Source organism: Tachyglossus aculeatus, chromosome 23 (genome assembly GCF_015852505.1).
Source record: "Tachyglossus aculeatus isolate mTacAcu1 chromosome 23, mTacAcu1.pri, whole genome shotgun sequence".
Taxonomy (NCBI): domain Eukaryota; kingdom Metazoa; phylum Chordata; class Mammalia; order Monotremata; family Tachyglossidae; genus Tachyglossus; species Tachyglossus aculeatus.
Window position 1 is genome coordinate 27,773,418 of NC_052088.1, and position 15,840 is coordinate 27,789,257.

Consider the following 15,840-nt stretch of genomic DNA (forward strand, 5'->3'; position numbering starts at 1 on the left):
GGCTTGAAAGTTAGCCTCAGGATAATTCAGCTACCAGACCAGGGATGGGAAATAAAGTCATCCTTAGGGTTTTTTTAATAAATGAGAATCTGAAAATATTTTGAGAGGTCCAATCATGGAATTTGGAGATAACTCTACCCACATCAATTAAAATGTAATAGTCCTAGCTTAAAGACTACAGTCAGGTTTAGAGCCTCCAAAATGATCAAGCCAAAGGAACCATATGGGAACTCAAGTAAAACAAATGATACTTGTTGATAATGATGATGGACATTGTGATTATGATGATGGATCAGATGACCCAATAGGACAGTTGGGAATATACTAGCTAATTTACAATGGATATCGACAACAAGCAATTGAGTTCACCTTTAATTGGAGGTTCGGCTATATCAATCATTTGGTTCATCTTGGAAGTTGGTGCTCACAAATAACTTCTCATGGAGTCAGCCTCTCTGTTCACATTAGTAGTTTTGAAGTTTTAAAACCTGATGAAAAATATACCAAGGTAACGAATTGGAGGTGGGAAAAATCATGGAATCAAAAGACTAAAGACCTTAGAGGATCAAATTCTGCTTCCCATCAAATTAGAATGCTTCTTTTGCACTGGGTTACCTTTTAATAGTAAAGCAAAACTTTATTACAACAAGAGTTTATAACATTTTAAAAATTACCATACTTATAAATAGTTGTCTTTCACATATTAAGGTGACATTACTGACTATGTCTGAAAAGATGCATTGATAATTGATTCCAACCTTATGTATCTGCAACACCTGGGGCTATTTTCTAATCTACCTCTTAGTATCATGGTACTTTTGCTTCTCTCATCTACTCCCAAGTGCCAAGTATACTGCTCTATTCACAGTAGTTGCAACATAAATGCCTCTGATGCTGGTGAAAAAAATGATGACTGTCCTGGGTGTGTCTTTTTGTGCATGTTCTTCAAGAGCGATTGTAAGCAAAAGGAGTTCCTGGGTGATTGTCCAAAAGGTTTTTGATGATGTTCAAAGTCTTTTGAATTGGAAGAGTTTTCCAGTAGATTGGAAGCACATATTGACAACAGCTTCCATGTTCTCTAATCACAACCTCAAGTGTCGTGGCATAAAATAAACTGGACTATCTATCACCAATCCCAATTTTACTCCAGTGGTGTGCCATGGAAAGGAGACAGGCTCCTCAATTCTAATTCCATTCTTTGTTTTTAAATGGTGCTGTTAAGTGCTCACTATGTGCCCGGTACTGTACTAAGCACTGGGGTAGAAACAAGTAAATAGGATTGGACACAATGTCCCACACTGGATTCACAATCTTAATCCCCATTTTACAGATGTGGTGATTGAGGCACAGCGAAGTTAAGTGACTTGTCTGAGGTCAAATGGCAGACAAGTGGCAGAGCTGGGATTAGTATCCAGGCCCTCTGATGCTCAGGCCTGTGCCCTTTTCACTATGCCACGCTGTTCCTTCAGTTGACTGAGCCATTGTGAAATAGTTTTTGGATATTCCTAGTCTCTTCAAGGCACTGCATTGGTGATGTTGAAGGACCACAGTTGAAGGACCACAGTTTTGGGATTTAACCCATGAGAATCTCATGGCCACATATTTAAAAAAAAAATGATGTTATTTGTTAAACGCTTACTATGCACCAGGCACTGTACTGAGCGCTGAATCACAATGGTGCCTCAGGGTCCTCTTGTTATTATGAGGGTCTCATTCTAGATCACACTTGGTATAGCAATTTTCCACTGCCCTGCATACTGTGCACACTTAATGTTAACTGAAGAATGAGCCTTCTTTTGATTACACAAATGATTACATCATTTCTCTCCCTCCTTTCTGTGCACTTTCCATACCCTTTGAGCACTTGATATTCATGCCACCCTCCGTACTTATGCACATATGCATGATTTATTTGTATTAATGTCCGTCTCACCCTCTAAACTGTAAGTTCCTTCGGGGCATGGAACGTATCTACGAACTCTGTTGTATTATACTCTCCCAAGATGCTCAGCACAGTGTTCTGCACATAGAAAACACTCAATAAATACCATGGATTGGTTGATGTACTATTCCCACAGTGTGGAGCACCAAGTAACAGTTGAATCCTTCCAACGGATTGTATGAGTAAAGGAGGTATCTGGGTATACTCAGACAGACAACTACGTGCTTTGAATTAACCAGGGTAGTTTGTCTTAACATGGTTGCTTCAGAAAAAAAGAGCTGTGGATACAGTTTTCAGGCTGGGAATCAGGTATATTGAAAGCTATCCCGAGTTGCAGCAATAACGGTAGCAGTAAAATAGTTTTCACTAGCAGATCAATGTCTACAGCCTGAGGGATTCTGCCTCTATATCCCTAAAGCATTTTGGGGAATAAAGTGGCACCTTATTGCCTCAAAGGCAACTTGATCTAAGGGAGATGGCTAAAAAAGATTCCCAAAGAAAAGTCACATTAGCAGAGTGAATTCGGTACTAGGCTTCTATTCACAGACATCTGTTCAAATATAGTCCAGCTGTGTGAAAAGTATCTCCTCGTTTAAAGTTGAATATTTCCAAAATATTATACAAAAGCTTAATTTGGCATTGTCTCAATCCCACTCTTCCACACATCCTCTCTGGAAATTAACTCACTTTTAGTTTGACATTTTAAGAAGCTGTTTTGCTCCACACTTATTCTTTCTGGATGGGGTGCTAAGTAGCTTGAAACCTCTGCCATGGGCTGACAAGTGAGATATTTAGAAAAATTGGATCAGTTCCCAAGATAATGACATTCTATAAGCAGTGAATGCAATTGTGCAGGATATGTCTTCTGGCTGCATTTATACACATTATTTTGTTCAAGTAGACAGTAAGAAGGCTTCTTTGTGTTGTTATTCAATTAATATGGCCCCAGAAGTCAAGTTCCAGGCAGAGCTGACTTGTAGTTTGAGTGTGCTGATGACACTTCAGTGCCTTCTGGTACCTAAACTATTTCTCGCATGTTAAGCCCCAAAAAGGTGGGCCTCCATTTGAATGTCAAGGAAAAAAAAGATCATGACAACTGGAAGTTTTAACACATTTGTAGTGGATGGAGAGGATTGAAATAGTTGACAATTTTTCTCTCCTGGGATCAATAACCAATAATAAAGGAACTAGTAGTTAAGAAATACCAAAGATTAATGTTAGGAAGACTTGCTATGAGGAGCCTGGAAAAAGTCATGAAATACGCTGAAGTAACAATTGCCACAAAAATACAAACTGTCAATTCTATGGCGTTTCCAGTGACAATATATGGATCTGAAAGCTGGACAGTGAAAAAACAGGGTAGAAAGAACATCGAGTTTTTTGAAATGTGGTGTTGGAGAAGACTTTTACGAATACTATGGACTGCCCGAAAAATAAACAAATGGATTTTAGAGCAAATCAAGCCAAAGTAGTCTTTGGAAGGCTAAATAACTCGACTTAGATTATAAATCAATTAGACATAATCAGGAAGACTAACTCTCTGGAGACTATACTAATGCTAAGAAAAGTCCAGGGAAAATGAGGAAGAGGCAGACCAGTCGCTAGATGGATAGAGAGCATAACAACGATAATGGAAGAACCGTTAGAAAGATTGTGGATTATGGCAGAGGACAGGATTCTGGAGAAAGTGTATCCATGGAGTCGCTATGGATTAGAAATCATTTGATGGCACAATAATAATAAGCCCCAATAAAGGAATTCAGACTGCTCAAGTTAATTAAACCTTCAATCAGCGGTAGTTATTGAGTACCTAATACTAGGCACTGTACTAAATTCTTGGGTGAAAACAAAAGTAGCAAAATGCATTTTAACTCCCCTAAAGAAAATTAATAATAATTATAATAATAATAGTATCTGTTCAGCGCTTATTATGTGCCAGGCACTGTACTAAGTACTGGGGTAGATACAAGATAATTGTGTTGGACACAGTCCCCATCCCACATGAGACACATAATCTTAATTCCCATTTTACAGATGAGGTAATTGAGGCCCAGAGAAGTGACTTGCCCGAGGTCACACAGCAGACAAGTGGTGGAGCTGGGATTAGAACCCAGGTCCTTCTGCCTCACAGGCCCATGCTTTAGCCACCAGGCTGTGAGGAGACGGACAAAAATTATTTACAGATAGTGGAAGAAAGAATAGGGTAAAGCAGGAAGCTGTAAAAGCCCATCAGGATGAAGCAACAGAATAACTAAATGAATGAATGCACACACACACACACACATCTCCCAAGTGTTTAATGCAGGGCTGTGCACCCAGTAAGCACTCAATAAATACAACTGATTGAGGTATATATAAATCACTTTTATTGAGCACTTACTGTGCATACAGCACTGCACTAAACATGGGGAGAATACAGTGTAACAGAGTTGGTAGACATGTTCCCTACCCACACTGAATTTAGTCTAATCCCAGCTCCACCACTTGTCTGCTGTGTGATCTTGGGCAGTCACGTAACTTCTCTGTACCTCAGCTCCCTCACCTGTAAAATTGGGATTAAGACTGTGAGTCCTATGTGGGACAGCGGCTGTGTCCAATCCAATTATCATATATCTACCCCAGCGTCTTATAACAGTGCCTAGCACTTGGTAAGTGCTTAACAAATAACATTATTATTATTATTAGAGAGGAATGTAGGCATTAATGTAAATCAATAAATAGCATTTATTGCTATATATTCAAGGTAATATTAATAATTGACCATTTATATTAGTATTTAATACTGATGAATAAAGTGTTCATATGAATACTTTTCATTCATTCATTCATTCAATCGCATTTATTGAGCGCTTACTGTGTGCAGAGCACTGTACTAAGCACCTATATATCTACCACATTTCTCTACCTTACTATAAGGTGAAGTGAAGGCTGAATTACCTTTCCTCCTGAAGCGTCACATTTTAAAGGGATATGTAGAGCCTAGAGTCACCTCAAAACAACATGGTAATTCTCAAAGTGTTGCAAGTCGTTTCAGAAAAAAAAAGAAATTTAGTTACAATTTATGTTTACTATGTGAAGTGACTACAGTGAGCAACACATTGTTCTTGATTGGGAAATAAAGCTCCTGCAGATTGTTCGTGAATTGCATCTTTCACAGGAAGAAGCTGAGAATAAAATGGAAGCAAAAATGAATCAGCAGCAGCTAAAGATAGAAAATTTAGCTAACCCACAGAAATATGAAGCAGAGCTGAACCAAATGAAGAATGCCAAAAATACACTGTTCGGGAGAATAAATAGGATGGAAAAGCTGATGTGGGGTGAGCTGGAGAAAATACAGAATGATTACAAATCAGGTGAGGAGAAACATTAATTGAAGACAATATCCCATTTCCTATTCAGTGTGACTTGAATAAGAGATATGTTCCCTTCTGCTACCTCAAGATACCTGACACTGTCATTGTCTAACCGGGCTCAACCTAAAAATAAGTGTCTAAAGACCAAGTTAAGCAGTGATTTGCACTTCACCTAGTTGAGTGATTTGTTCAACAGAGCTATGGACACACAAGATCAATCTGTGTTGGGTATTAAAATATGAATGAAGACAGGAAACCCAAAGCATCAGACAAGCAGGGCTTCATTTGCTGAACTAAGCCAACATTCATTGAGTTGTACCTACGCGGCCTTCTCATTTGTGTGAGCAATCAGTCAATTTGTGTGCTATTGTGCTGTGACTCCTTTAATTTCTTCTAAGATTCTGTCATCATCTGGGGAGGATGACTTTGAACCATCTTCCTCTCTCCCTTTCTGATAGTGTGACATCTTCTTTTTCTCTTTTTAGTGGTATTTGTCAAGCATTTACTATGTGCCAGGCGCGGTTTTAAGTGCTGGGGTAATAATAATAATAATGTTGGTATTTGTTAAGCGCTTACTATGTGCCGAGCACTGTTCTAAGCGCTGGGGGAGATACAAGGTGATCAGGTTGTCCACTTGGGGCTCACAGTCTTCATCCCCATTTTACAGATGAGGTAGAGAAGTGAAGAAGTGTCACACAGCTGACGAGTGGCGGAGCCGGGATTAGAACCCATGAACTCTGGCTCCCAAGCCCCTGCTCTTTCCACTGAGCCACTGGAAATGGTAGGTACAGGTTAATCGGTTGGACACAGTCCATGCCCATATGGGGTTCACAGTCTTAATCCCCATTTTACAGATGAGATAACTGAGACACAGAGAAGTGACTTGTCGATGGTCACAAAGCAGACTAGTGATGGAACCAGGATTAGGACCCAGGTCTTTCTGACACCCAAGCTCATGATCTATCCGCCGTGCTGTATGCTCATCCTCTAGACGCACTTAGTACAGTGCTCTGCATACAGTAGGTGCTCAATAAATGTGATTGAATGGATGAGTGAATTGCCTACAACTATCCAGGGGACATGGAGTTTTCTTCCTCTCCATCTTGAGACGATATGTTTGTAAATTCAGGCACGGGGACTTTGAATCAAATGAGCTTCTGATTCGGTTGAAGGTAATCAGTCCACTCATATGCTATTTGCCAGCCTGACCTCTAAATACACACCCGCACAAAGGAAATGTATTAACAGAAGTCCAGTCGGATTTTCTTGCCAATTAGACAACAGCACTGTTGTCAAGCTGGGCTAACATCAAGACAGATTAGTGTGAAAGTTCCTCATTTGAGAGCCAAGAAGGCAACCAAATTGATGCCGATGAACACCACCATCTGTCTCTTGTAATGTCGCAACCATCACAAGGAATCTCATCAATTCCTTCACTTCAGAAGGTTGGAGATGGGCCCAGCCATCTCTGTCGCCTTAGAATCCACCCGCTCTTCCCCCACCCTCTAGCAACAGCAGAGCAGCTGCCTTGAACAAAGAGAACGAACTCCTCACTCTAGTCTTCCGATCTAGACTGTTAACTTGCTGTGGGCAGGGAATAGGTCTATCAACTCTGAGTGTTCTCTCCCAGGCGCTTAGTACAGTGTTCTGCACACAGTAAGCCCTCGATAAATATCATTGTTGATTCATGATGCAGCGTGGCTCAGTGAAAAGTGCACGGGCTTTGGAGTCAGAGTTCATGGGTTCAAATCCTGGCTCCGCCAATTGTCAGCTGTGTGACTTTGGGCAAGTCACTTAACTTTTCTGTGCCTCAGTTGCCTCATCTGTAAAATGGGGATTAAGACTGTGAGACAACCTGATCACCTTGTAACCTCCCCAACGCTTAGAACAGTGCTTTGCACATAGTAAGCGCTTAATAAATGCCATTATTATTATTATTATTATTATTATTATTATGGAAGATTTTCCCGGTGAGGGATCCATTGCCTAATGAGAGTATATGAGAAGCAGCATGGCATAGTGGCTAGAGCACGGGCCTGGGAATCAGAAAGTCATGGGTTCTAATCCTGGCTCTGCCACTTGTTTGCTGTGTGACCTTGGGCAAGTCAGTTTACTTCTCTGTGCCTCAGTTACCTCACCTGTAAAATGGGCATTGATACAGTGAGCCCCACTTGGGATAGGGACTATGTCCAACCTGATTTACTTATATACACCCTGGTGCTTAGTACAGTGCCTGGCACATAGTAAGCACATAACAAACACCAATATTATTATTATTATTAGCCCACCCAATCAAGATAATGAATTGCTGCTCAAATCCAACGCATCCTCATTCACAGCCAGACTTTGGCATTCCAACTCCACGGTCACAATGCAGCATCTTGTCTGGTTCTGCAAGTGGCAACTGTGAATTGAGAAGCAGAGTAGTCTAGCAGATAGAGCAAGGACCCTGGGAGCCAGAAGGGCCTGGGTTCTAATCCTGACTCCCCCACTTGTCTGCTATTTGACCTTGGACAAGTCATTTCGCATCTCTGTGCCTCAGTTACCTCATCTGTAGAATGAGGATTAAGACTATTAGCCCCACGTGGGACAGGGACTGTGTCCAGCCTGGTTAGCTTGTATCTACCTCAGCGCTTAGTACAGTGCCTGGCACATAGTAAGCGCTTAACAAATACCGTTTAAAGAAAAATTCCAGCCAAAAGGAATTTTAACATTGTATGCAAAGGGTGTCTCCCCTTAAAGACATGTGCCTGTTGTGATCCAGCACACTCCTTTGGAACAGCAGTGGCTGGAAAAGGGAATCGGTGATCCCTTCTGCTGTCTATGCACCCTTTCCTCTGGGGCAATCAATCAATCATATTTATTGAGCGCTTACTATGTGCAGAGCACTGTATTAAGCGCTAGGGCAATGTCAAAGCTCCCAGCTGAATGGCAGCCTGGGACGGGGAAGGAGGTGGTAGCTATTACCAAAGCCTCCTTCTAAAAGCAATGCTTAAGTTGTCTTGACTGCCATTAAGTTATTGCCCCGTAACCATCACCATACATTTCTAAACTGTGAGCCCGTTGTTGGGAGGGACCGTCTCTATATGTCGCCAACTTGTGCTTTCCAAGCGCTTAGTCCAGTGCTCTGCACACAGTCAGCGCTCAATAAATACGATTGAATGAATGAATGTGGCATGGCTGTGCCACAGCTTAGCCCAGGCTGAAAAAGTTGATCAGTCAATCAATCAATGGTATTTATTGAGCCTTACTATGTGTAGAGCACCAGAAACTCTGAAACTTCTCTGGGTCCCCTTGGAGAGTAACTCTGGATTCGTAACCAGTAGTGTTAAAAAAAAGAAAATAAAGAACTTCCCCTCACTCATATATTAATGGCAATGATAATAAAGGGATGGGAGAGAAGAAATGAACTGCAAGATGTCTTTTGAATGATACTGTAGAGCAATTTATATGTTTTGGGGAACAGGAACGAGAGGTGAGTTTTGCCCAGATATAGTGCATCTTCATGACATGGTAAAATAGAGCTGTGGATTTGCTGAAATGAAATTGAAAGTGTTTTGATTAAAGTATAATCATTCTGGGCTGCTGATTAGAAAGTTTTGTTCATTCAATCATATTTATTGAACGCTTACTATGTGCAGAGCACTGTACTAAGCTCTTGGGAGAGTGCAATATAACAATGAACGGACACAAGAGCCTACTGTTCCATTCTATTGTTTAAATGAAACATTCCTATTCTTATACTAGGATTCCAATTGGTTCATGAGTCCCTTGAGTCCCTCCAACAAATACAGACATCAAAGATGCGACTAGAGAAAAAGAGATTCAAGAAGGATATAAACAAGTTACAGCGCAAGATAACAGAAGCCAAAGGTGCATAAGATCTCAGAACGGTCATCTTCCTCTCTACCTGCGAGTTATGATAATTTGCTTTCACGGCTTGAGTTAAGCTATGTCGATGTCTCTGTCCCAACTTGGCTGCTTTTACGTCACTCACATTTCACAGTTCGCTTTCAAAAGCAGTGAAACATACAAAACAATAAAACAAAAAAAAACCCCAACTTTAGCCAGATTTTTAATTAGTTCATCAGTGTACACAAAAATGCCATTTTGTTCGGTCAAGTTACTTTCGTTTGTTATTAACGTGAGAAAATTCTTATTGAATTGGAGCTCTAGCATGATGAGAGCTAACTCGTTTGGAACGTGGAGAGACGATCTCCACTACATAAAATATCTGTAAATAAAATTTAGTTTGGATGGCAAACATTAGCTAGAAAGTAAAAAGCTAGAAACATGACAGAAATTTCCCAAGTAAACAAAATGCTATATTTTCATTGCAGAGCTAATAATTTTATCCACTGGTACATGATAAAATTATGGAAAATATGCTAAAAACCCAAGTTTATCTTTGTCAGGGGTGCAAGGTGCATTGTCATTAATTTAATATTTTTATTTAATATTTAATATTTTTGTTTTACCATTTCTCTATGTCTCTCCATGAACTTATTGTATCCCTTTAGACTGCGAAGCCCAGGTGGAACAGGGCCTATGTCTTACCTGATTATTTTGTATCTACTCCAGAGGATTAGTAGAAAGTGGGAAGAGCAAGAGCTTGGGAGTCAGAAGGACCCGGGTTCTAATTCCGGCTCTGGCACTAGTCTGTTATGTGACCTTGGACAAGTCATTTAACTTCTCTGTGCCTCAGTTACCGCATCTGTAAAATGGGGATTAAGTCTCAACACTATGTGGGACAGGGACAATGTCCAACTCAATTACCTTGTATCTACTCCAGTGCTTAGTGCAGTGCCTGGCACGTAGTAAGAGCTGAACAAATACCATTTAAAAAAAGAGTGAGCATTTAACAAATATGACAATTTTCAATATTACCGTTATTAGCAAACAATAGCTCTGAAACTTACAATTTCCTGGGCAAGGGCCCAGGATAGCGAATTGATTTCAAATTATTGTGCTACTGAGCGCCTAGAATTACATTCTTAGAGTGTACCCTCTCAAGCACTTAGCACAGTGCTCGACACACAGTAAGTGCTCAATAAATACAACTGATTGATTGATTGAGAGAGTAAGTACTTCCAGCTAGGTTCCTCCAGCATCAAGCTCCCAAAAAGATAAAACTGGATTGGATTTCAGGTAACATCACAACTAAGTTTTTTCCAAATCTCATTTCAAGCTTAAATTTCACAGAAAGGAGCAACAGTGCGGTCTCTTGGAAAGGACAGGAACCTTGGAATCAGAGGAACTGGGTTCTAATCCTAGCTCTGCTACTTGCCTGCTGTGTGACCCTGGGTCACGTCTCTGTGCCTCAGTTTCCCCATCCAAAAAATAGGGATTCAATACCTGCTCTTCCTCAAGACTGGGGCAGGAACTGAGTCTGATCAGATTATCTTGCCAATTTGTTGCCAGTTTGCCAATTTGTACTTCCCAAGTGCTTAGTACAGTGCTCTGCACATAGTAAGCGCTCAATAAATATGATTGATTGATTGATTGATCTTGTATCTATCCCAGCTCTTATTATAGTGCTTAACACATAATAAGCACTTTACCGCATTTACTATTCTAATCTCCGTTTCTATCATTAATAAAATCCTTTCCAAGGTAACATTATTTCTCCAAATTGTTCTAAGAGTAGGCCACGGTTTTTTTCCCTCACCTCATCTTTTCATTTGGAGAGCCCTGTGACAAAAAGAGGTACCTCAGAATCAAAAAGGCTGCTTCCAAAACCACCCAGTAAGAGTTCTAGAAATGATTTTGCACCAGAGTCGGTTCTTCACCAGGCACAGGCCAGCGTAACTACGTCAAGCAGGACTCAATTTCACTCACGATTTTAATCCCACGGGAATGCGGCTATTGGAATAGAATAAGGGCATCAGCCTGCTGGAGAGAGATGTTGATTCAGTTTTTGGGAGAGATTTTCTCCACTTGCTTGCCACTCAATGTGGATCCGAGCCAGGGGCGTTCCTAGGATGAGTAGTGTGGGTATCGGTCCAAAATAGTAACTGAAGGAGGACTGGGGGCGAAAGATAAGGTATTTCACCGGAGGGGCTGCAGGGAAAATGAGTCCCTGTGGCAGGAACTCTTCCCCACTGCATGACTGACCTCAGCCAAGCAGGGCAGACTGGATCTCATAAGGTTTACTGGGAAATGTTTATGCTCCCTTGCGTCGATGGGGAAGAAGGAGGGGACACAGAAGCGAGGGGACTTAAAGGAGCTGGTTGCTTGCATGGCTGCTAGGACAGAGCACGGGCCTGGGATTCAGAAGGATCTGGGCTCTAATCCCAGCTCCACCACTCATCTGCTGGGTGATAGGCAAATCGCTTCACTTCTCTGTGCCTCATTTACCTCATCTGTAAAATGGGGATTAAGACTGTGAGCTCCATGTGGGACAGGGATGGTGTCCAATCTGATTAGCTTGTATCAACCCCAGGGCTTAGAACAATGCTAGACGCATAGCAAGCGCTAGGTGAAGCTATGTGAAGAGAGAAGCAGCATGGCTCAGTGGAAAGAGCACGGGCTTTGGAGTCAGAGGTCATGGGTTCGAATCCCGACTCGGCCACATGTCTGCTGGGTGACCTTGGGCAAGTCACTTAACTTCTCCGAGCCTCAGTTACCTCATCTGTAAAATGGGGATTAAGACTGTGAGCCCCACGTGGGACGATTTGATCATCATGTATCCCTCCCGGCGCTTAGAACAGTGCTCTGCACATAGTAAGCACTTAACAAATGCCATAAAAAAAGCACTTAAAAAATGCCATCATTAGGAGAGAGGGGAACTTAAGGAGCTGGTCACTTGTGGTTCCCTTCCCAGACATCTGCCATGGCCACATTTGGGGCCAGAATCAGGGAGACTGGGGCTGAGGCCACATTCTCACATGTGATCACATTCCTAAATGCTCTTATGACTTAGGGGGGAAAGGAATGACAACACTGTAGTTACCTGAACCAAGGGGTGACTTCTCCGAAAGACGGCTCTGCATTTTATGGCTATGTAGGTCCAATCAATCGTATTTATTGAGCGCTTACTGTGTGCAGAGCACTGTACTAAGTGCTTGGGAAGTCCAAGTTGGCAACACATAGAAATGGTCCCTACCCAACAGTGGGCTCACAGTCTAGAAGGTCCAAAAGCACAATAGTGATAATGAAGCCAAGAATGAGACTTGATACTACTCCCAAGTTTATCAGTATTGTGCACTCCACACCTTCTTCCTCCCATTCAGACAGTACGTGTTTACCAAATCCAAAATATTAACAAAACTTTAACTCAACTATTCCAATCCTAACCTCAAACTACTCAACTCAGATGATCTTCGGATATTATGGAATCTGCCACCTTGCATCACCCAGTATGAACCATCTCAGAACTTCCCCAGTATTTGCCTTCTGTCTCTTCTTAAAGAATCTGGGACCAGGAGTCAGGAGACTAGCCCATCTCTGCCACAGACCTGCTGTGTGACCCTGGGTAAATCACAACCTCTCTGGACTTCAGTTTCTACAGATATAGAATGGGGAGAAGTTACTCATTCTCTCTACCTCTTAGGATGGGAATGCCACATGGGGCAGGGGCTGACTGATTTGATTATCTTGTATTTTCCCCAGGCGCATGGCCGTTCATGGTTGGTGGAGTGATTTGTCTGGTTAATTCCAATAACAAATGAGACTCTGGTATGCTAATACTAATAATAATGATGCTATTTGTTCAGTGCTTACTATAATAATAATAATAATAATGATGGCATTTATTAAGTGCTTACCATGCACAAAGCACTGTTCTAAGCGCTGGAAGATGATGTGCGAAACACTGTTCTACACCCGGGGGATACGAGGTGATCAGGTTGTCCCACATGGGGCTCACACTTTTTTTAATCCCCATTTTACAGACGAGGGAACTGAGGCTCAGAGAAGTGAAGTGACCTGCCCAAAGTCACACAGCTGGCAGTTGGCAGAGCTGGGATTTGAACCTATTACCTCTGACTCCATTCAATTGTATTTATTGAGCACTTACTGTGTGCAGGGCACTGTACTAAGTGCTTGGGAAGTACAAGTTGGCAACATATAGAGACAGCTCACAGACTCCAAAGCCCGTGCTCTTTCATTGAGCCTTACTATGTGCAAAGCACTGTTCTAAGCGCTGGAGGGGATACAAGATGATCAGGTTGTCCCACGTGGGGCTCACAGCCTTCATCCTCATTTTACAAATGAGGGAACTGAGGCACAGAGAAGTGAAGTGACTTGCCCAAAGTCACACAGCTGGCAGTTGGCGGAGCTGGGATTTGAACCTATTACCTCTGACTCCATTCAATCGTATTTATTGAGCACTTACTGTGTGCAGAGCACTGTACTAAGTGCTTGGGAAGTACAAGTTGGCAACATATAGAGACAGCTCAGACTCCAAAGCCCGTGCTCTTTCATTGAGCCTTACTATGTGCAAAGCACTGTTCTAAGCACTGGAGGGGATGATGATCAGGTTGTCCCACGTGGGGCTCACAGTCTTCATCCTCATTTTACAAATGAGGGAACTGAGGCCCAGAGAAGTGAAGTGACTTGCCCAAAGTCACACAGCTGACAAGGGGCGGAGCTGGGATTAGAACCCATGACCTCTGACTCCCAAGCCCAGGCTCTTTCCACTGAGCCATGCTGTTTCCCCCCCCGAGCAGTCAGCGTCCAACTTAGAGGTACAAGTGAGCCCACTGTTGGGTAGGGACTGTCTCTATATGTTGCCAATTTGTACTTCCCAAGCGGTTAGTACAGTGCTCTGCACATAGTAAGCGCTCAATAAATACGATTGATGATGATGATGATTATGATTCAGGTACCCGGGCGAGGAATAACAGGTCTGTGGTGCCCTTAGATGTCCAGGGTTGCACACGTGCTACACTGAGTGGCTCAGCATGTGTCTACCCTCTGATGGCACATGCGGGTAACCCACTAAATCCCATTTATGATGGGGATCGTGGGTCATACCCCCTCTCAGGGTCGCACCTGGAGAGTTTCCAGTCCTCTACCAGTCTCTGCTTCGGGAGGGAGAGTCAGGCAGAGGCATTCCCATTCCATTCCTAGCTTGGGCAGTGGCTAGCGAGGGGAAGGCAATCTGCTACAAGTCAAAACTCACCTGTGCTGGGCAGCAGTGGCATCCGAGAGAGCCGAGGACGGAGACTCAAGTTGACTGCGTGGAAGGCGGCAATGGTAAAAACTCTTTGGATCCACCACCAGAACGACTGCAGGTGAAGAGCGGGGCGTTCCGCGAGAGATGTTTCTGCGGTGTCGCTATGGGTCAGAAACAACTTGACAGCATAAGACAAGACCCCAGAATCAATCAATCAATCAATCGTATTTATTGAGCGCTTACTGTGTGCAGAGCACTGTACTAAGTGCTTGGGAAGTCCAAGTTGGCAACATATAGAGACAGTCCCTACCCACCAGTGGGCTCACAGTCTAAAAGGGGGAGACAGAGAACAAAACCAAACATACTAACAAAATAAAATAAATAGAATAGATATGTACAAGTAAAATAGAGTAATATGTACAAACATATATACATATATACAGGTGCTGTGGGGAAGGGAAGGAGGTAAGATGCGGGGGATGGAGAGGGGGACGAGGGGGAGAGGAAGGAAGGGGCTCAGTCTGGGAAGGCCTCCTGGAGGAGGTGAGCTCTCAGTAGGGCCTTGAAGGGAGGAAGAGAGCTAGCTTGGTGGATGGGCAGAGGGAGGGCATTCCAGGCCCGGGGGAGGACGTGGGCTGGGGGTCGATGGCGGGACAGGCGAGAACGAGGTACGGTGAGGAGATTAGCGGCAGACAATGAGTACATGAGAAGCCGCGTGGCTTAGTAGAAAGAGCGTGGGCTTGGGAGTCAGAGGTCGTGGGTTCTAATTCCAGCTCCGCCACATATCAGCTGTGTGACTCTGGGCAAGTCATTTGACTTCTCTGTGCCTCAGTTACCTCATCTGTAAAATGGGGATGACGACTGGGAGCCCCACGTGGGACAACCTGATTACCCTGTATCTACCCCAGCGCTTAGAACAATGCCTGGCACATAGTAAGTGCTTAATACCATTATTATTATTATTCCAGTGCTTAGAACAGTGCTTGGCACATAGTAAACACTTAATATCATCATTATTACTACTTAATAGTACAGTGCTCTGCACACTGAGTGCTCAATAAATATGATTGAATGAATGAATATGATTATTGCTATTATTATTATTATCATTGTTACAGGGAGGAATAGTCATCATTTCATCCAGTTAATGACATTGCTTTTAGACTGAGCCCACCTTTTAGACCGCAAGCACACTGTTGGGTAGGGACTGTCTCTATATGTTGCCAACTTGTACTTCCCAAGCGCTTAGTACAGTGCTCTGCACACAGTAAGCGCTCAATACAATTGATTGATTGCTATGCATCTGTAGGCTCTCACTACTACTTATTGGTAACTGAGCCTACAGTTCTAGATTGTCCACCTCCCAAGAGGGCAATGGCAAAAACTGCATTGAGAAGAAAATTTGGACATATATATATATATATATA

The 15,840-nt window shown here is 42.7% G+C and overlaps 1 protein-coding gene and 1 non-coding gene across 2 annotated transcripts in view; both read left to right on the forward strand.

Moving 5' to 3' along the window:
- Positions 1 to 9,348, forward strand: part of FAM81B (family with sequence similarity 81 member B) — a 40,080-nt gene extending 30,732 nt beyond the window's left edge. The window contains exons 8-9 of the mRNA XM_038765893.1: positions 5,100 to 5,295; positions 9,043 to 9,348. Coding sequence (XP_038621821.1) covers positions 5,100 to 5,295; positions 9,043 to 9,176 — 330 coding nt within the window. The 3' untranslated portion in view covers positions 9,177 to 9,348. The remainder of the gene's footprint in view (positions 1 to 5,099; positions 5,296 to 9,042) is intronic.
- Positions 9,349 to 14,271: 4,923 nt separating this feature from the next.
- On the forward strand, positions 14,272 to 14,409 carry LOC119944837. Its single transcript, XR_005455985.1, has one exon. It is a non-coding gene; the product is annotated as a small nucleolar RNA SNORA7 (small nucleolar RNA).
- Positions 14,410 to 15,840: the final 1,431 nt, after the last annotated feature.